Source organism: Etheostoma spectabile, unplaced genomic scaffold (assembly GCF_008692095.1).
Source record: "Etheostoma spectabile isolate EspeVRDwgs_2016 unplaced genomic scaffold, UIUC_Espe_1.0 scaffold00018250, whole genome shotgun sequence".
NCBI classification, from domain to species: domain Eukaryota; kingdom Metazoa; phylum Chordata; class Actinopteri; order Perciformes; family Percidae; genus Etheostoma; species Etheostoma spectabile.
The window spans coordinates 38,543-63,313 of NW_022604179.1; the positions used below are offsets into that span (position 1 = coordinate 38,543).

General features: G+C 40.2%; 1 protein-coding gene and 1 long non-coding RNA gene across 3 annotated transcripts; both read left to right on the forward strand.

The window, feature by feature from the left end:
- Positions 1–4,810: 4,810 nt before the first annotated feature.
- Positions 4,811–18,393, forward strand: LOC116679849 (uncharacterized). Its single transcript, XR_004329521.1, has 3 exons — positions 4,811–4,822; positions 5,105–5,110; positions 17,606–18,393. It is a non-coding gene; the product is annotated as an uncharacterized LOC116679849 (long non-coding RNA).
- Positions 7,901–17,613, forward strand: LOC116679848 (protein LBH). Of its 2 annotated transcripts, none has more exons than XM_032509328.1 (3): positions 7,901–8,112; positions 13,822–13,923; positions 16,562–17,613. In XM_032509328.1, the coding sequence occupies exons 2-3, from the start codon at positions 13,846–13,848 to the stop codon at positions 16,766–16,768; spliced, it is 285 nt and encodes a 94-aa protein (XP_032365219.1). In that variant the 5' UTR covers positions 7,901–8,112; positions 13,822–13,845; the 3' UTR covers positions 16,769–17,613. The 2 variants fall into 2 exon arrangements, with proteins under 2 accessions (XP_032365219.1, XP_032365220.1); XM_032509329.1 differs by lacking the exon at positions 7,901–8,112 and adding an exon at positions 8,166–8,237.
- Positions 18,394–24,771: the final 6,378 nt, after the last annotated feature.

Consider the following 24,771-nt stretch of genomic DNA (forward strand, 5'->3'; position numbering starts at 1 on the left):
TGTGCTGTTGTAGTTTTTTTATTGTTATTAGTTGTTGCAACAGCATGTGTAAAAAACTACAAAGTTTGCCAGGCCAAAAAGAACGTTAATCTTGCGATAAAAAAAGTAAATTTAAGGTTCTGACACACCTACCCGATGGCTGACTTTCGGCAGAAAAGTCAGTCGGACTGACTGCCTCCCCAAGTTGGTCAAAAATCTGTCTCTGAACAAATCGAAGCGACGCTGACTTGAGAGTACATGCTGCGCAAGACAAATACGTCTTCATAACAGCATGAGGTGCTAATTGTATTGTTGCCCAAAAAATGAAAACCATCCCACGCAATTGGTAGGTCATGGATATGGACGTGGGGGTGGGGGAGGTGCGCGATCACGGAAGGCTTGTATCATGTGGATGCGCAGACAGTTTTGTTGTATTTGCTTAGAATTCCTCATGGGGGAGACATAAACTATGCACTATTACTTTAACGTGCAAAGAAACTTCACAAATATGAAACATTAGGCTTCTTATCACTACTACAGTAATAATGTCATGTTATTAACAGTATTTTTTTAAACTTTATAACAGTATAGTTTTAGGATTATCACATACACCACTTTGGTTCTAAATTAACAGCAATGATAATACTTTACATGCTACTTTGCAGTTTTGTGATGTCATGTGTACAAAGTTTAACTCGGTTTAAGGACCCACTTACATTAAAACAACACATCCAACTTTTTATTTGATCTCACAGCCCAGCACCCATCAGTCCCCATCCGGGACTCATGGTCATGGTGCAACAACAAATGTATTTTTTTACATGAGCCTTTGCATCGCTTCAGCGCATAATAGTTAAAATAACCACGTTCCTGCCATACAGAATCTTAACATCCTTAGTTATCTCTGCTTAACATGATCTGTGCACTGAATATTTAAGCTGATTATTAAAAACAACTAATGTGAGCAATGTGTGTAACAAAAAATTAAAGAATAAGTAGTGACCACTAAAAAGTTTAATCACAACTAAATTGGGATTACAGTGTGTGATGCTGTCAATGATTTGACCATGTAAAAGTTAGACAGCAGAACATTAGCATCAAATGTACATATAGTACATCATATTTTATTACAGTAGGTTAAGTTTTCATCTCTCTCCAGGGCCCTGACCTCAGCCACGGAGGGGCACGCATGGCAGCCAATGCCATACCGTGGCACAAAATAAAAATGAAAGGGTTTGTTCACACAAATTGAACAAAAGAAAACATTTCCTAAGTTACTCAAAGTGGTCTGTCTGAACATGCAGATCCTTTTATGTGCCAAGACTTTGCAACTGAGAATTGCATTAATGTGTTAGATTATCAACTGAATTAAATAATGTGTGTTATTTGAAAGGTGTCACACGTGAAAGGTGTCAAACTCACAAAGATCTTCAAACTCTGCTCCCATCAGCAGGGTTTTTCTGACCCGTTCTTGCTTTCACCAACTAAAAAGTCTGACAAACCCATTATTTTACTTGCCCAGCAGTAAAAGAGCTTTGGACATCCATTTGTGTGGTGGCCAGAAACATGACTTTACATTATTGCTAATACTGCAATGCTTTCAACACCACACCTTTATGTTATATTTTCAGTTTGTTCCACTTCCCATTACCGGCCAAGAAAAGAGTCAGCGCAATGTTAAATGGACATTTTAAATGTAGTGAAAACCACAAAAAACTTGTCTGGGCAAATCAAATCTAAGCTTCCTGCATGGTTGGACATCTTTACTGGTATAGAAGCTTTGGTAAACTGACCCTTTGAAGGTCTCATGGCATGAAAATTTCACTTTTTGAGGTTTTTTAACATTATTATGCGTTCCCACAGCCTGCCTATGGCTAGAATTGGTGATAGGTGTAAACCGAGCCTTGGGTATCCTGCTCTGCCTTTGAGAAAATGGAAGCCCAGATGGGCCGATCTGGAATCTTGACCCTTATGAGGTCATAAGGGGCGAGATTACCTTTCTCCGCTTACCCCCCCCCCCCCCCCCCTCCTCCTCAAAAACTACATTCTCAGAAATGGCACATACTAAGGAAAGCTCATTGTGGGACTGGTTCTAGTGGCTGTAATTCTGCACCAAGGTTGAATTTGAGGAAAGAGATGTATACAGTATTAGGGGACCATTAAGATCTATATAATAGTATCCAAATTCAAAAAGCACCTTCTATGTCATGGGACCTTTAAAGATCTTCTCTTTTGTTAGAAGGGCATATGATTCAGCTTTAATGTCCACCTCTGTGTTGCGTCCCCGGTGTCCTGCATGTAAAAAATACGCTGGGATCAAAGTTCAAATGCATTCCTACAGCATTCAGTACAAATGAATAAACATTACTAAGATAATGTGAGAAATATTTATAAGACAGAGAAGTTTGCATGATCACTGCACTGTGTTTGCTCTGATCAGTCTCCCATGGATGCTGGACGGCTGTGTCACACCTTCAAGCCTCAACTCTCAAACCAGGTGATGACAGCATTATTGTAGTAAGGTCCCTGAAGGGTTATGGTCAGTGTGTTAAAACATTATATAGGCCCTGACGGTCGAAGTGAGAAACAGCTCTTTTTATCTGCTCTGCTCGCCACAGTCTCTCAAACTGGTGGACTCCCATGGTTGTGTGAGGTCTTTGTCGAGCTCTTCATTCGTCTCCCTCACCACTGATAGCGGAATACAGTAAATATTTGAGAGAGTTATTGCCGGGATCGGCTTAATAACATGCAGTCTTGATTTTCTGCAATACATCCTTTGTTCCCCTGAGAAGTTACACAACATTAACTAGCTGTCAAGCTGTGAACTGACATGGTTTGTCTTAGTGACTTGTTGTTGGTTTGCCCTTATGTTCTCTGTGTGTGTGTGTGTGTGTGTGTGTGTGTGTGTGTGTGTGTGTGTGGTGTGTGTGTGTGTGTGTGTGTGTGTGTGTGTGTGTGTGTGTATGTGTGTGTATGTGTGAACGAGAATGTGTCTCCGTGCATCTGTGTAAGCACACAACAACATTTACAACATTTAAGACTACCTACACCTATGATCTGTCAAAAAGAGAACAAGAGAAGGAGACAGTGACAGTGAAACAGCATGAGAGTAAGAAAAGAGGGGAGTAATGGAGCATGACTAAACCAAGAGCTTGTACATAAATTGACATGTGCAATTAGGGAGATGTACACAGTCCCCCTGGTCTGTTTAAGATCTGGAATAGTTTCCTAACAGCTTCAAGATGCCCTGTTTTGACTTTGGTTTCTAACCCAAATCGGGTTTGACCTTGTTGAATGATGGTGCAGGAGAAGTTCCCTATGTTCTCTTTGGCTAAAGTCCATCTCAAAACACCAAACCTCACGGCAAACACAGAACAAGATTTAGCTTTGCTGGAATCTAATGAATGGTGGCTGGAATTCTGACCTGAAGTTGAATTCCTGACATTGGATTGTGTAAGGTGGTCATAAACACTTTTGGTTTCCTGTTTATATGGTGTATAAAGATGGAGGGGGCATTAAACTAGAGGAGCTGAGGGCTTGGCTAGCACACTTGGTCTGGGACCTCTCAGAATGAAATGTTTTGGGCAGCTCTTGCTTTCTCTTCTTTATTTTGGTCTTTTTCTTACTTTTTCGTAATGCTTTTGTTTTGGCCTTTTCTGCCTCTTCTTTCGCTAAACCAATTCACGTACTTGCACAAACATTTGAGTAACTTCACAACTTTTATCAACAGCTATTAGCACTTGACACAGTTACAAGAGGCAGACTGCAGTGGCATCTCATGGGTTAAAGACAGCTGCCCACATCTGTACCTGTGGTTAGCTTTTAATTGTGAGGCCCAGCAAGTGAGCGAGCAGCATGGCGGAGAGGGGGCTGGCAGGCCCGCATATTTCAGCCCAGTGTTCACAGAGCAGCTTTCCGGCCAGCCATGTGGACTCAATGATGGCGTCCAGGGTGTGCTGTGCTCCTATGAAATATTAAATCTGCTCGGCCGCCAAGTGTGGACAGACCACCTGCAGGCGAGCGTGGCGTGCGGTGAGCCCGGGGATCAGATGTCCCTCAGCAACACACATGCAGAAACACACACACGTATGCATGAGAAAGAAATATACTTGCCAATGTCCCCACACAGGATAAACCTGTAGGCCTGCACATGCTTACGCTAATGGACATAAACATATACAACATACAACAGAAAAAAAACACTGAGAACATGGAAACACTCAAACTTATATGGGAAGAGAGATCTCTACAAAAACACATTTCCTGCATGTGTTAAAAAGAAGGATTTTCATTGGAAATTTTTTACTGTTCCAAGCGATAAAGTTAAAAGGTTAAATTCACCTATTCAGCTCCAATGAACAATGAATTCTTGTTATTTTCTCTTTTCAAACTAAAAAGAAAAGATCTGAAAGAAAAAAAAGAAAAGAAAACTTGGAACTTTCAGAGTCCAAAAAGAAACCTAAGCCTACTGCACAAAGCAGCCAAGAGGACAACGGGTGCTTGTCTACTGCCGTCCCCTTCAGGGCCTCGTTCATTTACACGTCGTGCAGTCGGTCCTCAGCCTCCCCTCTGCTCCCCCGAGGCATCTCTGCCTGTCCAGATGTGCAGCTGTTTATGTGGGGCTGCAATGAAAGCAGCTGGCCTGCCCTCCACTGTGCTCAAAATGAACAGATGGGGTCGCCATTCTCCAAACATGGACTTATTGAGGAATGAACTGACTGACTCAGATAACCTGATTTCACTCACAACCAGTTCAGAAACGGATTATTTTCCTAATCCTTCACTCTTCGACCATTTAAATCAACCAAAGCAAAATTACACTGTCTGTAATGAATATTACAACGTGGCAAGTGGTGTTTTAGGGGTTGTGCACTCACGGGGATCACCATGTAATCTGTTTTCTACCTACCAGGTTTATGATTTGAAAAAGATTAGAACTATCCCAATCACAACTGTGCAGCAGATGAACTTGTTGTGTAATAAAGAGCATCAACACTAATAGAGAATATGTAAACAGACCAAGCAAAAGTGGATACATATCATACATTCAGCATCATTTTTAAGGATTCATCATGGAAGCCACGGCAAGGCATGATTGTACAAAGAAATTTAGAAAAACCAAAAGATTGATGTGCTATGATAAACAAGTTCCAGTCATATCATACTATCTGCCTTGTTTGTTTTAATATGATAACTCAGTCCGAATTACTGGATTTCTTAAATATTCCTAATAATCCCCAAAGCATAATAGTAATTGAAAAAAAATCCTTAAGCATTTCTCGCACAAGCTTGTTGCAATTACTTACTTATTATTATTAATAAAACCTGTTTGAACACATTCCAATTTGCTTGCCATGTCCTCACACAGCCTAAAACTACAATGTTTAAAGTTATTGATAATATTATAAAAGCACATCAGTTAAATTAGCTCACGCCGTGCACAATAATTGATAAGTAGCCTACATGCAAATATAGCATTCATAACAGTAGCTCATGGATGCATGTCCTGCAGTACCTACTGGTCATTACATAGACACTAGTGACATCCTGTGGTCACTTTGAGTCAATGACTCTTTCAAAATAAAGGGTTTTTTTTATTTGTCGTTTCTTGTAAGGGTATGTCAAACTTTGACACAACTGTGCATGAGGGATATAGATGAAATATAACAAGGTAACTGTAAAATAAAAATAAAATAAAATAAAAAATAGGTTAGTTAGGTGTCTTAGGTGTTTTTTTTTATACCATATGTTGAAGCAGAAGTTCATGCTGAGTGGACAGATTTTACCAAAACACCGGAGCTCGTGACAATATGATGATGTCACTAACTGAGTCACATCCAAGGATGTTGCTAACAAGTGGCAGTGACACATAAAATAAACATAAATAACATCAGAGAACCAACCCAAAATCACCACATAGCCAATACATAATGCTGCATTGACATCCTTGCCAAACGCTGTTCCTTTTCAAGTTCGATGGTTCTGACTTCTGAACACCAGGTTGAACAGGTAAACACATGTGGTCAAGTAGAAGGAAAGACTTTTACATTTTATATAATACATCTGTCTAAATTGGCATCAGTTACATTGGTAAAAGAAGCCTATACTTTTTGTTTTAATTGGTTAAGAAATACCTAAAAGTTTTGTTTTTCTCGTGTAGTCAAACTTACTTAAGTAGTTGGTTTCAGATGATTATTATGTTGCTAGTAGCAACCGCTACTGACAAAGTAATAGCAGTTACAGTTTAAATTACATTGTTACATCTATAGACACATATACAGCACATGTATAGACAAATATACATGTATATGTCTATGGTTACATCCACCATTTTCAGATATGTGACCAAACAAATATTAACAGGAATCGTTACCCCCCAAACACCCTCATTGGAGCGTTATCTGTCTATTTTCATTTCAATAAATGTCTTTATAGTCACTATCACTGAAGGCTGTAACACAATGGTGATTGAGCCCATAGCCCAATGATGAAAATATTGCAATATTTATAGCCTATTTTTGCAGTATCACGAACTGGCTGTCTGGCTTGACATCTCTACAAAAATACTGTATTACAGTTTTGATCTATTGTACATGCTAAAAACGGAACTATGTACACAATGCCGAAAACCATGTAACAACACTTTAAGTTACGGATAAATTACTGTTGGGCTAACAGTTGTGTTTTTAACTTTTCTTACTTTTGCTCATGTGGACTTATCTACTAGACTCATTATTGTAATGTACTTTCCATGTTGCCTTAATGTTGATCTTTGAAGTATGACATCTCTTTCTGTCGAGTGACAGCTCATTAGTTTATTTAGTTATTCTTTTTTTGATGTGTGATATCCTATATGTCTTGTGCATTATTCATTTAGAGTTGAACAATATTTGAACAAGAAACAGGACTTTTAAGGGGTGAAAGGAAACTCTTTGTGCAGCATTTAAAAAAACAATAACATTTACAAAGTGCTTGTTTCCTCACTGTTTGCCTCCCTGCTGGGCACGTGTGCCATTTGCTGTCACCCAAGAGATTTTAACAAAGGGCATTTGCAAACTGCCAGACTCACTGAAGCTGAGCTGCGTTTTAATGTCATGTTTATGTAACCACAAAGATAATGAGGTAGTATTTAAAGATTTCCTCTTAAGAAAATGATGCACTGTTGCCACTGTTTATTATCATGAATGAGACAACCAAGGATTCGCCCTAGCTCGGTCACAAGGTGGCAATAGAGGCCTACCATCTCCCCACAAAACTGCAGAGCCTCACTGTGCACCTGCTTCCTCTGAGCCAAATGTACATACAGTAGCATGCACCGCGTGCAGAGGAAAAGGACAACTGGGCATTTTATAAGGTGTGAAGGTCCACTGTGTCCAACAGGTTTTAAACATATCATAAACACGGCCCGGTCCTGGAAAACCTGGCTTATTATACTTCAAGGACATCATTTTGAAATGTATGAAACAGTCTGGTTACATGTGTACTCGGCGTGCTTTGTTTTTATATTAAAAGGTAAAACCCTGCAAGAGGACCATTCATTGCAGCTACAACATGCAGACATTGACTTGCCCTTGAAATATTTTTGTGAATGAAAGGAGGAGCTCTAGCTCTCCTCATTGGATAAATGTCACGAACTACCTAACGGACGAATCAGTGTGTTTTTTAGTCATTCAAGAGGAGGTAAAACACACTTTTTTTGCCTTGGAGACTACAAATCAATAGCATCATGCAGTATCTTCTTGTCCATTCCCAATGAGAGGGTTCAGTGGCTGCTGTCGTCATCAGGGCTGGGAGGGGGGGGGGTTCGAGTCACATGTGCTCTGATTGGCTACTGCTGATTATGCGCTGCCATTGAGGTTTTCTGCTCCGTGCAGAGAGGAGGCGTGTCTTCGGCTGAACAAGCACACGCCTCTTGCATAAATGCTCAGCACAGCTGAGATGATGATCAGACGCACCAAATTGTAGAGCTGAGTTTTGCGCCCGTACTTGTCGCACAGTTACTTTCGGTTTACGTAAGCGTGCTGTTCTACCTTGGAGAGAGAGAAAGTCCGCAGCTGTCATTAGATTCCCCAATCAGCAGAATTGACAGCAGGTGTGAATTCATGTCTGTATTTCCCGCGCAGATATATACTGGTGAGTACATCTTTCTCACCTTCACCTGTTCACAGAGGAGCAGCAGTGGTGTGCTTGCTTTATGCTTGAAAGAAATTACTCAAACAAGTATCAAACACTGCAGTTGTTGGCTTTGCATCTGACGGGTAAGAACAATGAAGTGTGTATATATATATATATATATATATATATATATATATATATATATATAGTATGTTGTGGTTTGGTTTTGCTTGGTGATTTCCCTCAGACTCAGCCACCTTTTGTTGCTACACCCTCTCTTTCCTTTTGACATTTTCTGTGGGGTGTTGCCCCCGAAAATTGACACTGGCATGGGCCATGGCACACTGATTTGGAAGAGAGGAAAAACATTTTTTAGGACTTTCTGTTGTCTTTCTTTTTCTTTTCTTAAGCAAATTGATGCCAGCTTGATGTATTTGCTGCATGTGCCAATTCCAAAAGGTTAGCACTCTGTGTCTTCTATTCAAAATTCTCTCTATATATATATATATATATATATATTTTTTTTTTTAACCTTGAAGTAGGCTTACTTGTCTGTAGTCCTAAACAATTGAACTGCTTTCATTCTTTGGTCTTTAATGGTGCAATTGGAGAAGGATAGATGCACTCTGCTACCATTTATCACTTCTATATACAGTCTCACATTTCCTTTTGTACAGTGCACTAACCCGTTGATTTGCTTCTTGACACAGAAATGGGGAGTGCATCTTGAGCGTTTTGTGTTGTCTTATCTGTCGAATGTTTTTCCTGTCTGTCGAGAGGATGTGCAAGTCGCTTTTGAAACATTGTTTTGCTAGCACGGTTCAAACCTCAACAGACTTCTTTCTGTTCCTGCTTCAGACTCGACCTCTTTACTGTAACCACACTATGCTCTCTCGCCCTGTGCTCTATGTACAGTATACCTATGCTTCTGTGATAACTTCTCTAAGAAATATGGAAACAGGGTTTTAGTTTTATTTAAAAGCCATTTATGGGATGTTAAAGTTTATATTTTTTTTTTTTACATTTTGGGCATCCATCTAGACATAAGGTCAACAAACTTCTCACTTGAGATTACAATATGGCACTGGAGTAGTAACTGATCCTTGCTGTGTTTTCAGTGTTCGACTCAACTCACAGGAATATGGATATGACCCATTCATTCCAGCATGCTCCGGGGGGGTCCTTACACCACCCACATACCTGCAGAGCTGTGTGACTCAGCTGGTGGAAAGCTCAGCACTGGCATGGAGCTGCTGTCACCGCACAGGCTGAGATTTATGATGGTAGTAAGAAGTGTTGGGTGGCAGAGGGGAAACAATGTTGATAACACAAGATGCGTATTTCCTCCTTGTGCCATGAGGTTGCTGCGGAGACCGCTTGGGTTCTTGTCAGCGCGACTACATTAGACAGGCGCTAGATGACCTTTTTATAGTCTTGAGATGGGTGGATGGACCTGGTGTCAGGCTTAGATAATGACTTCTTTGGGCAGCCACAGCGTAACTTTGACCGTTGGGTGTAAAGCCAGTGAGGCAGGTGGTTTTAAAAAGTTCTGTTGAAATGTGACAGCTGCCTACTAATGTACGAATAGTTGTCGCATGAAGTTGAGAGCTAATGACAACATGGTCACTATACAATGAGGTTGGGTAGATGCTTTACAAAGCAGAAGTGAAAGAGGTTGCTAACAACACGGCATAGATACTCCTCCATATGTCACTGGGTCAATGTGTTTGCCACTCCAGTGGTGTTAATCCACAGGGTTAAAATCACAACAAAGTTGTGTTCTCATATAGAGTGGTAGCAAGCACTAGGGTGATTTAAAAAAAAATAATTGTCAACTATTAAATCGATTGGTTTGAGTAATTTCTTTATGAAAAGTAAATGTTCTGATTCAGCTTCTTAATGTGACTGTTTCTAGTTTCTTCACTACCTTATGACAAACTGAATATCTTGATCTATCTTTGAAGCAAAACTAATTAAATCGAGAAAATAATCCACAGATCAGTTGATAATAATCATTATAGCCCTACTGATTAACTTCACTATATCTTTCATGCAACTGTAGCTGTTATTAATACATATTACATAAGTTTAACTCATAGAGCCAGCCCAAACAATTGTTCTCAATATTCATGGTCTACAATGTTTAAAAGTTTTACCAACATTTCAAAAAACCAAGCAGCGTTGGATGGGCCCTCGCTCATCGATGCACGTCGGGGTTACTGGCAGACGCCGCTGCTTGTGATTCCACATTTGTGCCGCAAAGCAGAGATAGGGGAGGTAACCTTGACCCTAATGACCTCTTAAGGGGCAAGGTTCCAGATCGACTCATCTGAGCTTTCATTTTCTCAGAGGCAGAGTAGGATACCCAGGGCTTGATTTACACCTATTGCCATTTCTAGCCACTGGGGACCATAGGCAGGCTGGTGGAATGCATATTAATGTTAAATTGTAAAAAAAAAAAAAAAGCTCAAAGTAAAATCCTCATGCCATGGGACTTTATTTTGTACATGTGGAAACGGGGGCGTAGCTAAAAATTCTGGGCCATGTAGAAAAAGTTGCTCTATGGGCCCCTCCCTGAAATTTTTCTAGCAGCTTTCTGGTTCCTCCTCAGGGGCCTGGGTACTCAGTCCCCAGTCCGACACCCCGGAAATGGTTAAAATCTCCCTAATACACCTGTTAAAATCCCTGCTTCCAGAACGTGGAGTAGGGGCTCAGAACTCCGAGTCGACCGTCTCTCATAAGGATTTTGAATTATCAGCAATACCCACAATCCTAGGTCAAACGACAATGTCGGTTTGGTCCAACCTGCTGTTACCATAGAAACCAAGCAACTACCCTTCAAGTCTGAGATTTTGTACATGGTACGGATTTTTTTTTCTTCTACTTTTAGTTTTCATTTACAATCCGAACCATATTGTTGTAGGTTGCAGAAAGACTTCTTGATCCAGCATTATGCATCGGGCTCCACCATGGGAAAACCGCTAACCGGAAGCGGCATATCCCCACTCACTTCTTCCAGCCTTCAATTGTTGAATTGAACTTTTAAATCCCAAATGGCGGACTTCCTCTTATGTTTAGGGTATGGCTCCAATATTTTGTATGTCTTGACATTCTACATATGTGTACCACGTTTTGTTAGTCTATGTTTAACGTACTTCAGTGGCTAAATTTTTATTTTTTGTGCGCCCATTCCCAAAACCCTTTAAATACGTAATATTTCACCAGACTTGATGCGACTGACAATTTTGGTGAGTTTGAGTACGATGAGCTCCTCAAAGGCAATTAATTTGCAGAAAGGAATAACTCCTTCAGTTTGAATAGGGCCGTCTGCACTCGGCACCTAATTATTTAACATTTTCTACCAAAGAATGATACAGCTGGCATAACTAGGCATGCCTTATCTTGACTGGGTCAGGAGGTTAATGGGTTTATTGTGTTATCAGCCACACACAATCAATGAAGGCCATTTGTCCCTAAATGTGTGCTCTAGGGCATAGACTTGGTGCTGATGTCCTATGTGCAGGTTGCATACTTATAGGAACACCTAACATCTCTCTAGGAACCAAGTAGTCCACCCTGTGAGAGCGAGACTGTTCAGCCCTGTTTGACACTTAAATCAGTAAATAGATGTGACTGTAGTCTGTTTCCTCCCAGGTTGACTTGTTACTTGTGCACCCCCACTTCCTCCTCATTGTGCCCCTTTGTTTTATTAGGCCAATGTTCTGTTATTCTTAGCTGAGCAGGATGTTTATACAATCCCTGAACAGAAATATTACTGGTAAAGCCTGAGTGTTTATCTTTCTTTCCCTTCCCTCCATGTCGTCCCCTCTCCTCTGCTCAGGTCTGTCACTGTCCAGCCCTCTGTCCCCACCTCCGCTGTGTTTTGCATGCTTGCCTCACCCTCTCTGCATCCCAGTCAAAGATGAAATAAGTGCAAGAGCAGCCCCAGCTGTCATTTTTTTTTTTTTTTTTTTTTTTCATTTTAAATCTTGTGTATCCTTCAAGGCGCCTTTTTTATTTTTAGATGTCCGTGTATTGTAAGTATGCCGCGTCATCAAACCGTTGCAGTCAAAGTTATGTTATGATTCGGCCTCAAGTTTTTTTAATTTTCTACTCTACATCCTACTGCAATGTCAGCGTTTCCCTCCATGAAAGAAACAAGGGGTGTGTGTGATCTCAGTGATTGGAAAAACAAATTGATGAATGCATTGCTTTAGGGGTTAATGATCTTCTGGCTTTGAGTGACTCATGCCACTCTATTCTCTACCCCATAGGATGTATTTTTGTTAAATGTGCCTCTTTATTGAGTAAACATGACGTGTGTTTTTGTTTCTGAACGGAACATTGGCAACGTGATTGACAGGGTTTCAGAAATTTGTAGATGTACAATGTGGAAGCCTAAAAATCCTGTGGCCTGTATCCCAAATTAACAAAGGGGGGCCGGGGGGGCTCGTTTTGTTGTGGAATTTAAAGTACGACTGTCTTTGCTGAATATGACTTTGTAGCTTTAATTTAGCAAACTCAATTACGAAGCAATATTTTTGTAAAGTTTGCTCTACCAGTAAAGATGTATATTCATGGATATCTACATGGACTCTCGGTATGAGGTTTTTTTTTTTTTTTTTTTTTGGGGGTATGAGTCATAAATGCAGACAAATACATAACTGTGCTGTTTGTGTGGAAACATTGAAGTCACTCAGTAGTTTCAGTTCTACTGTTAAATCTCTAGTACTTGGAAGCATGCCTGTCAATAGATCAATAAAGACTGGTAAATGGTAAAATTGTATCTGTGGAACACAATCCCCTTATTTTAAAACCACGTTTTTGGTTAGTCACCATTCTGCTGTATCCAAAAAATGTTTAAGATTCAAAAGTAGGTCAAGCAAAGCCCACACATCTTTGCCCCCAAACAAAGTCCATTGAACCAGATAATGTGGGGATGTGAGTGAGCCTCTTGTCATGTACTTTGTTCTATATAGCCAGTGACCACACAAACCACAAGCCTGTGGCTACTGACCAACGCTTTCAATGGAGAGCGTGAGAAGGCCACCTAGCTTCTTGTCTCAGGACTGGCAGTCCTAGGACCTGCGTGTGTGTAGTGTTTTTTTTTTTTTTTTTTTTTTTTTAATTTATTCTTTATTTTTTGGGAAAGACTTCAGACATGGTATCAGTGGACCACTAAGGCCTATATAAAAGCATCCAAAGAGCACCATGTCAGGGGACCTATAAATCTGAAATGGAAAGTTTGGCTACACTATGGAACAAGTTCCACCCCAGTCGGATACCACAGCACGCCCCCAGCACACTCTCACAATGACTGTTCTTTGGTTGCTAGTGCAAGAGTACACCATCCTGTATTTAGAAATGGCTAACTTATGCAAGCCACATCATGAGCTGTGCACCCTTTCTTTTTTCTTTTCAGTGCATTAGCACAGCAAAAACTGGATGCTTGATGAGTTGTGGTCATGTGCAGGTAAAGCAAACAACCATGACTTCCAGATTTTGGTTGTGTAGATGCATATGAACAGTTCTTTTATCATGACGAGCTATTCAGCATATACAACATGGCTGTCCACTGGTGTATTTAGTACAAACACAAACCATATTTATATTAACTGCAACCTTTTGGATAAATCTGTGAATCAACACTATGACTTTTAAAAAAAAAAAAAAAAAAATTGCACACTATCTAATCAAGAAATTTCCTTTTGTCTTTCAACGCTGCAGCCCAGTGTTGTGCTCGGCCAAAATATGACTGAGGTGATGATCACCAGCTCCCCCATGGAGGACATGAGGCTCAGCCCTAGCAAGGACAGACTCTCTTTCCAGGTAACAAAAACACACATACACGCACGCCACTTCTCAATTCCCCACCCTTAAATTTTATTTGGCTTTGTCATTATACACCTGTCTTCATTCATTATCATGAACTAGATGATGTCCCATGAACCGAAGGGAACAACCACTGCATGTTGTGATTTGGGAACAGCAGCTTTATTTGGTGTAATACAGTAGAAATGTTGGTATAATGGATATAAATGCAAAAAGAGACATTTTAGATATTTTCTCTTTTTGTCTATCTACAAGACCCCTGGCCAAACCAAATTGGTTTTGCTTAAAAAGGCTAAATTTAGAATAGTGTGACCTTGTGTACAATTATGAGGATATGTTATATTGTCATTAAAGTGTAATACCCAAAAGATGACTTGCATATTGGGCTGAGAATTTTAAAAACTAAAGAATGAAATTACAATGCTAAGAGAAACCTTCTATATCCCTTTTCCTTGCTCTGTTGGTTAGAGGGCATTGTGCAGATTCAGAGAAATGAGAAGCAGCCATCAGGTGGTCATGACAAGATGTTTTCAGCGGCTTTGTTTTACTGTCAGCTCAACAGGGCCACCTTGGAAAAAAATAACTACTTAAACACAGCTGCTTGCTTATTTTAGTGTCACATTTCTACCTAGGGTTAAATAATTAAAGGGCCCTGTGTTAATACTTATTCATATTCTACATTAAAAGGGGTTATGTCTAGACAATTTATGATTTTGGAAGTTGGCCTATTAAAGCTGCATGCTAACTAGTGGGCCAGAGTATTTTAATTTCCTTAATTAAAAATGATTAGATTATTTCATACACATTCATAAACCTAATACAGTAGCCTACTAATGCCATGCTGCATGAAGACGACTGATGGGATGCAGACTGAACTAGAGGATAAGTCTGACTTCCTCGCCCCACAGTTCAAACTCCAGCTGTGAGTCTGAGGATGAAAAGAGTGGGGCAAGGGGAGGAGGGGAAAGAGGCTGCCACTTCTCCTCTTTTTATATCCCATACTGTATTTCCCCAGTCCTGCCATTTTCCCATGGTCCTAGCCACTCCTTAGAAAAGCGCTGTACAGAGCAGTGATGTTGCTGCCAGTCACTTCATCCATTGAGTGTCAGGAGCTTTGACACAAAATGTGGAACAATCCAATTCCAGCTGCATAGTTGACTCATTTACTGAATTATAATCTCAAAAGGCAATGTCATGAATCGGGCGCATTGTGCCTGGCTGATGTATCGTTGCTTCCTGCCATTGGAAGTGAAACCAGTTATGACATGTTATGAGTCCAAAGGCAAGGTCATTTATGGCCCAACTTCCCTTGGTGCTGACGCACAGTGAAGATTGGTGATGCAGGCCAGAAAATGTAGATACATGCGCACACATGCATAATCAAACCCGTTTACTGTGATTTTATTTTTTAAACACTGCTGGTTTTTGAACATGTGAAAGACACATACATGCTTTTATAACCTGCTAAATTCTCACATTCACAAGGCATATTTATGGCTTTGTTTTTTTGTTTTTCCTCCTTTCTCATCTGTCTTCTGTGGAATTCATGGAGACTTGGACACAGCTGGATCCCCTCTGTCTTCCCGTCTCATCTAATGCTTGCTTTCCACTCGGCTCTCTGCCCAGACAGTGACATTGCTCCCGCCCCTCCAATGTCTTAGAGTGAAATATGCAGGTCTAAAAATATTCATCCACTTTATCCAAACAGCAAAAAAATGCTGTTCTTGGACCAGGAGTGGCAGACTTTTTTTCCCTGGGCCATTTTTCTGGTTCCTGAGAAGTCTGTTGTCCAATCTTGCCAGGACAGGGAATGCATGTAATCTCTCTTCAGAATGTCTCTCATGCCCTTGAGTTAAGATCTGAACATTTGAGTGTGGCACGTTGCATTATGACCAGACACATTGGTCTAAATTTATAGATAAAATGGCTGCTTTCATGTTCTTTAACCTTTTTCCAACTCTGTCCACATGACTAAAGTATTCAGGACCAAATACAGACTGTTATATAGGGATAGGATTTTATTTATACACAAATGCTTTCCCAGTGAACCTTTCACGGTTTTGAAATGCCCTGATTATGTTCCCATATAATCTTCTGAGTAGGTAGTGATGTGGTACTGGAGCAGTTTCTAAGCAGCTACGAGTTGCTGGGCACAATGCCTACCAAAGTATTTAGATTAAACATGTTGCAGAATTTACTGTAAGTCTCACTCAACATGCCTTATTTGCCCACACAGCCACTGATGGAGAGGGGAAAAAAAAACCTTTTTGATTTTGGGTGAGGATGTGGAAAAGCTGGCTTGGCTGTTTAGGAATTTGGGCTGGGCAATAGCAGGTATGCCACTGGGATTTTAAGCAGCCACTTCCCATCACAATGTTTAGTCTTCACATCACTTCTTCAGTTGTTTAACCTTGTAGTGGTGCCTGCAACACTTCTACAAGGCTCAAGATTAAGTCCTGTTGTCCCAGAGCCTACCACACACTTAGCACTGATCAGAAATATGCTTACAAATCATTGCTCAACTTAACAGGACAGCTGACTCTCCTAGCTTGAAATAGCCTGCTCTGCCATTTAGAAAACAAATTGTTATAACTCCTGAGGTTAATGAAATATTAATATCCCTTGTCTTCTTTAGATATTCCCTGACCCATCAGACTTTGACCGTTGCTGTAAGCTCAAAGATCGGTTGCCATCCATCGTTGTTGAGCCTACCGAGGGAGAAGTCGAGAGTGGGGAGCTTCGCTGGCCTCCAGAGGAGTTTCTGGTCAGTGAAGAAGAAGAAGAGGAGCAGGATAATGGCAGCATCCAAAATGGACAGCCAACACAGAAATCTCAGCACTAGAGGCTGTGTGGCAGCACCCATACTCTATTTTTCCCTCCCATTGCCACACTGGTTACACTGCACCACAGCACTCAAACAACCTGGCAGACACACATTCAGTGTCTCATGTTGCCATCTCGTTGCCCTTGAACCCAAAACATCACTCCCGTGAGAGAAGCAATACACACCGGCAACACACTTTCTCACCAAATAATTTCACCACAAAGGAACAGACAAGCACACCCCCAACCTACGCTAACTTCCTACCATGCCTACCACCGTGTGTCTCGGCTCATGACGGATGTCCTGTGGGGACAGCGGCAGATCAGTGCTCCATGGACAGCTCTTACACTGCAGGGGGCTACAACTGCTCTGTACTTGACTCCAAAATGGCTGGCATCATGACCCCAGAGACTTCATACAGAACTGTTGTGGTACCTGTGGGGCTTATCGTCCGCAGTAACACTGTCCGTACCTTGTTAGTTTCTGGATTGATATGTTGATTGTTGTAATTGCCACTGCTGTCCATAGATTTTGTCTTTCTGAGAAGTGAATGTTTTGTGATTTTTTTTGTATGAAGTGGGTGTTATGTGTAATGTAATCGGGATTTCTCTTGGCTCCCCTGTCTAAAAGATTTTTGTGACTTATGTCAGGCATTCACAGTATAAAATAAATAAATGAATAAAACTCTTAAAGGCAATGTGGAATTGTTTAAGAGAAGTGAGCAGGAAAGTAAACCAGCATGCCCTGCTAATGCAATAAATTCATTGTACAAAGGCTTTTTGTGCAGTGAGGGCACAGTCACGCTAGGACTTCTGTGAGCCTTTTGACAAACCGTACTTGATGACAAATCAGTAGTACAAGATCTGATGCAAGCAGGTTTATTGTTTAAAGGGCAAAGCTGAGTATTGTAAATTAATGAAGCACTGTACAGACCAATGAAGGATTTGTAACTACTTGTTCCCAATGAGCCAACCCCTGAGGCCATGTAGTGCGTTGATCTGGTTTGTACTATGGTTTTATATATTTTTTTTTTTTTTCTTTTTGTTGAAGACTGAGAATTTCTTTGAGCTGTACACCCCTGAACTGAAAGTTGGTCCTAGTCTTTTTGCAAAACCGCCATACTTTTGACACAGTGAAGTTCAGGTCGCAGAAAATTCACTCTGTAGGACAGAGTTCGCACGTAAGGTTATATTTAACAGTATTAAACTTGTTCCTTATATTAAAGTCTGGTTTGCCAAAATGCGGTTAATGGGAAGTCTTTGTTCTGTTGGTAGTAATGTCTGGTATTTGTTCTGCAATTTCAGAAGTTGGTGTCTTTTTGTTCCCTCTTTAAAATCACCACTTACTGTTTGTGAAACAAGTCTTGTCATTTGTAGAAACAATTTCACATTTGTGTAGACTTTGAAATCCTGTTGTACAAGCATGATTGAGAATATTTCTGTTTTTGTACGTTCTGATTTGAGTGGCATTAGGGCTGTGTACAGAACATCTCTCTTTCTCCTGTCTGTAACTTCCACGTCCCATTGTTTTTGTAAAGCTCAGGGAGATTAGCCGCCATCTTTCTTTTAGTTTATTTTGTATTTAGACCACTTTTTTCTCTGACAATTACAGAGGCTGTAAATAAACATTTGAATTTGCTATCCAACTGTGTGACTCTGTGATAATTGACTGTTAAGAGACTAAAAGTCCTTTTTATGGTACAAGATGAAGTAGATGAGTCTTTTACAGAGGTAATCCTTCAAGTATTGTTTCCAAGAGACATTACTTCTGTGTATACTTATTAACCCCCCCCCCCCACCCCACAGTTTTTCGCACTCACCTAACCTGCAGTGGTTACAGAAACACCAGTATTACTTCCTGCTCGGCATCTGTCACATACAGAATCTCTCTACGAATACAGATGCATCTATCGAATGGTTAAATGTAGAAGCGAGAACAGGCCCCATGCTACTTCCTGTCTTCAACTTGCACAGACAATCTGACTCCTATTTATGCTAGATCTAATTCTTGAACACCTTTAATTCCAAAGTTCTTAAAACTTGCATGTTAAACTGTTAAAATGATGCTATCTGTCATTTTGGAGAATATTGGTTTGACCTACCAATCTTGGTCTTTTCACAATTACAAAACATTTTCAAGATAGTACAGGGTGTAAAAGGCTGTGGAAGCAAGTCCTCACGCTCTACGCATAGACACTCACCACAATGATACAAGACCAATAAAATGTGGTTGAGTGGAAAAGCTTTAATGGGGAACTGCCAAATTTACAGGAATAAATGTTTTTGGATCACTGTTAGAATGGAAACTTCTCAGGTGATCTGCTGCTATGTACTGTATTAGTGACCGAATGGGTCAAGTTTGATTGGCTAGTACAGGGAATAGTCCCATCAGATTTGCTGATGTAGGGCTTTTGGGTGCCAAGAACCTGACCAATTGCTCTAGGGTGATGCTCTCAGGGCCTTATGGTCACTTCCTGGAAGGTGAACAATGAACTGACATTCTATTCTGCTTCCTTCTTCCTGGAAAAAATGGAGCATAAAGAGTTATTAATAACCCCTCAGCTGATAATGGTGGTCAGAAGCAGAGTGTGTGTCAGGCCAAGGGAGTCGGTGGCTAGTTCTGAATAGGTTAGTAACGGAATGTCCTTTGTCCCTTTCTAAACAACTGCTTCTTGATCTCAGAGGAATGTTTATGAGATCATGGAAAAAAAGAAATCATAAGAAGTTCGAAAAAGGCAACCGCAGTCCTTGGAGAGCCTGCCTAAACTTGCATCTAGCTACGCAATCATGTGACGTCAGCCACACACCTCTAAACTTTGCGTTGTCTTTCAAAAATTACTAAAAGTAAGTGAGTAGTGAGATAGTAATATACTTCAGTTTTAATAAAGAAAGGTCCTGTGTTTCTGGGGGTTACAGAGATACGAAAGGAAGCCGCTGAAGCATCTTTCCATGGCATTTTGACATTTTAGAGGAGGCCTGCACGATTAATCGTTAAAAAAATCACAATCTCGATTCACCCCTGATTGTGATTTAATTTTTTTAATAATTTGGATTTTTCCTTTCTTTTTAATGACTTTGATGCACAATGTGCCATAGGTGCCAAAAACAATCTATGTGTGGTACTGCCAATTTGTTTTGTCATAGTTCATGTGCCCAATAAACGCTACACTTTGTGAGAAATGATCATGGCAGAGGATTGGGATATCAATTCTAAGCTAAAAAAAAATCGTGCAGGCCTAATTTTGAGAAGCTTATTTTCAGCTCTTCTCCTTCAGCCTCTTCTCAGCTGATTAACTGAGTAAGGAACCTCTGCATTTAAAGACTATTTTAATGCATCTGGTAATTGAAATTTGCTTCGCCTCTTAAAACCTGATTGAAGCACTAAAACAAATGTATTTCCATCTCAGTTACAACTCCCAGAAAGATCTCACTTAAACACGGCGTTTTCTAACAAAGAGAGAAATGTTTGGTGTTTTCCACTGTAATTATTTTTTTTATCTTTTGTGCTTTTCTCACTGGTTAGAAGTGGGTGGGACTCAGTGTGGAAAAGGTATTGTCACTACTTCCATGCACCAATCAGGATTTAGCAAATTAGCGTTTAGATGAATGGTGTTTGGCTTTCCCTGTGGTGCCAGTGCACAGAGGAGCAGAGCAGCGGACCTCCGTGATGGCCTGACGTGACCTCGGCTGCTCCGAGCTGGGGAAGCCACCCACCGTTCATCTGCACAATACTGCCCACACTGCCATGACACAGAGCAGGATTTTATTGTGCAAAACATCTCTTTAAGGATGTTTTTTTCCTTGCATTTTTTTTTTTGCTGCTTATTTTGTCATGGCTATTTTTATGCTATAAAAAAAGAGGGCTTTAATCTCATATTGACCTTTGAACAAGCCCTTATTTTTAGTGATTTTCTTGAGTGCAGATTTTAATCACTTTATCTCTTGTGTGACAGTAATTTTTTTACACTGTTTATACGTTTATCAATCACTCTGCTTGGTGTCAGAGGTCACAGCATTCATTTTGCAAACAGTGAGTGAAAGTCACTGAGCGCTCGGTGACATAAGGGAATGGAGTGTGTCTCGTACACCATTGTTGGCATGAGATAGTATCTTTAAATGTGTGTGGGAGAGCGTGTGGGCCTGGCTATGTATTAAAACTGTTGTCAGAGCCCTCTGAGTGAAGTCACTGATAGCTCTTCTAGCTCATTCTTGGAATTCTTTCCAATGGAAACAATCCCATCGCTGATCCCAGTGTGTCAGCAGAGTCTGACCTGCCAACCCCTGAATTCTCCCAGACTCCCAACTAGAGTCCACATTAACGCTGTTTCACTGTCACCCTTCTACACATGAACTAACACCATGTATCCATAACATAACCCCTCCCGCTTCAATCTGCTATGTCATAAAGAGAAAAAAGATGCTTACACAATGAACTCTTTTTTTCTACTCCCTCTTCTCATTTTACGGTTTTTCTCCACTGTAGTTGTTTTCTTGTTCTTTCTATTTTTTCGCTCTCCCAGACCTTTATCCCATTCTGTTGTTTCAGCAAGTTTCCCATACTTGCTTGACAGTAGTAATATACTCCCACAGTGCAGGTTATGTAATGTAAGTTAACTTGTCATTATGAACAGTGCCCCCTTCTTATTTAATGCTGCAACCTTATTGTACAAGCCACCAAGGTTTATTTTTTGTGTGCATGTATAACTGTGTCTGTGTGTTTGTGCAAAGTTTGCAAAGGGGCTTGGAGGTTTTATGTATAACTGTGTATTTTATTATGAGTGCCATGTGCGTAAGGGAAAGATTCTTTTCCCATGGTTCCTTAAGTGTGAGAAGAAAGTAGAGCTCTCAGGACATGAAGTAAAAACTCTAGCTAGTTATTTATAACCTGTCTGGAGACGGCCCACCAAGCGTAGACACATATCTGGCACTGTCAACAAGGGAAGAGCTAGAATAAGATATGCTGAGAGGCATACAACAAGGAGGGAGGATTAAAAGGTGATGGGGTCAGGGAGGGATGGAAAATGAAGGATGTTGAGGAGGTAGAGCATAAAGAACACCTGCACTGTGGACAACTTAGATAAGACTTTACGAGGTATGGCAAAATGCAACCATTGCAAAAAATGACACTTGGGAACTTGCTTAGTGTCACCATACCCTCATAAAATTGACTAAAGTACTTTCCAAATGACACTACAAACAGCATGGATGGAATACAATGAAAAAAAAACAGAAAGGCATAAAAACCTCTAGAATACAGTGACTCAGCGTCACGTGATACACCCAGTCAGAGAACAGAGGACCACAAAGTAGTGGTTACGAAATAAAGCCTCCACAACGTCACAATTAATCAGTCAAGCATCATTATTACTTTGCCAAACTGCTGTCTGTACCTGCATGTCAACAGACAAGCCTTTTAGGACACAACGCAATTACTGGGCTCACAACCACAGCACATATTTGGACGGGTGAGTCTAAGCACCCAGAGGGCTTGTTCTCTGTTCACCAGAGCGATGTAAGGTACATCTCCATCTCATCCTAAAGCTTTTAGAGCTTTGATCAATACAAGTCTGCTGGCAACTGCTTTTTCCTGTAGTTGTGTGTGTTAATGTGCTATTGCACAGGCTGCTGCCCTTCCATAGGCTGTTGTTGATATAAATAGACAGCTTTTGGCCCCGCCACTCTGATGCGTATTGCCCATAGGGACCTGGGTGGAAAAAGGGAGGAAAGAGAGCAAAGATAGGACCAGGACATAGACGGAGATAAAGAAAGATGCAAAACTGGAGTCACTGTGCTGCTACAGGTGTGAGGCCAATCCATGTTGTCAGTGGGAAGAGGTAGGGAAGTGACAGAGAAGAAGACTCAAGTTAAGTCATCCATGCCCCCTCTTTGAACTGCCACAAAAGCACAAGAGGTCTTTAGAGGCAAGAATGTTTAAAAAAAAAAACTGAAGGCTTTTTTCTTTTTCCAATAAAGCCTCATTAAAGTGCTATCAATAGAGTCCATTGAAAATAAACCACAACACAGTATACAATGCCCAAAAAAAAGTCACACTGTCCCTCCCACGTAGATTTATGTAAGTGGAATGGCATGTAGATTATTATTTATTATTGTTGTTGGTCTCTACATGTATCTGTTGCATTTCACTTGGCTTACCTCCCATGTCATTTTTTATCAGCAAACATAGCTAAAGTGTACATGTTTTATGTTTTTTCATGGTTTAAAACGACTGTGATTCTTACCAGAGGGATATTTGGAATTCTCAAAAGGAATATGATTAAGAGCACCTAATCAAATTGCTTTTGCTATATTAGCTTGCACAAGCGTCATTAATCATCTGGACGTGCTTCTCTTTTGAAGGTGAGTTGGCACTAAACTGAAGAATTGAGAGCTTGTTTCAAAGCAAAGTTTTTTCCGTTCCCCCTGTGAAGTGATGCGTTGACCCTTGAGAAGTTTATACCGACAAAGCTATACAGTTCACTCAGTCTCTCAGATAGAGTGCATGCCATAAGGAACAGGTCATGGAAAAGTCTTGAGTTTGACTAAGTGCACTCTCTCTTTTACCCTTTCTGTCAGTCTGACTCTACCTCTCACACACACACACACACACACACACACACACACACACACACACACACACACACACGCTTACACACTCATATGCTCAGACACATTAATCAGACTAATCTAAGAACACACACATCACTGAATGCTGAGGTAATTTGTAACAGTAGAACACCTCATAACTGCGGGTAAAAGAAACAAATGACACATGCTAGGCTTTATACTACTTTAAAAGGCTATGTTGGGGACTAAGTCAAGGAGTATATAGCCAATACTATGTTTGAGATTTGAATGTGTTCTGACATATTATTAACATGGGGATCTTTGAGGATGAACACTGCAACATGAGCAAAACCTCTTGAGGATTAGGTAGGACAAAAGTAGTTACAGAAATGGTTAAATCTTTCCAGTGGCAGTTCATTTCAGCGAAAACCTAATTTAAAGAAACTTATGTCACAGCAAAGACCTTTCAGAAATGAAGTAGGTTCTATTTATGTAGTCTGTTGAAACAATATGAAGCCTACTCGATATTTATTCTTGAAACAATTTACCCAAAGGGCATGAATAATGAACTTCTTTTCAGTGTGTTGTGGACTTGTCATGTTCATTGTTAACCTGTATTAATGATTGAAGGTGCAATAATCAATAATAACCTCAATGTTGTCTGTACCCAGATCACAGTCACCATTTGTCGGCTACTGCTGAACAGAAGCAGGGGAAGAATTTCAGCAGGGGGGAGATTTTTGATTCTACTAATTTCCAGACCTCATGTTTTCATATTCATATTTTTTTTTTTAAACATTTAAAAAAAAACATTTTAACTTTGTCTAAGTTTATGTGTAGATGAATAAAACTGTGTTGTTGCATAATTTACAAAATAATTTACTAAAAGCATCTTGTATACACTATACATTACACAATGTTTGCATGTGAGTTTGTAACAAAATGGGAATCATCAATTGGATAAAAGCCTTCTTTCACCTGGTTATAACGTTAATGTTAATGATGATGCTGAGATGAACTAACTCTATCACTAAACGTTTTTGGGGCTTGGACTTTATCTTTATCGCTAGGTACAATGTTGAGATAGCCTACTTTTCTTTTACTAGAGTATTGCCTTTATGCTGCTTTATTCCTCTACTCTGCTTTTTTGAATGGAATGATTATATTTTTAACTCTAGGCTTACAAATAATTGACACCAATAGTTACAAATTACCTACTTTGTAGATTAGTGTATGATCAGTTTTAAACGTATGCTGCATCTGAATACTTCTTTCCCCACTGTAACTCGTGCATGCATGGAGTCTTTTTCCTCAATGTCTACCACTCTCCCTTTGTACATCCTCTAAAGACTTTATGAGTGGAGGTAGTTTGCTGCTTAAAATATAACAACCACTTCAACCATAGTCACTATCAACGTTTGTTTCTGCTCCTCGCAAGTGGAATGTAACTTCTACAAA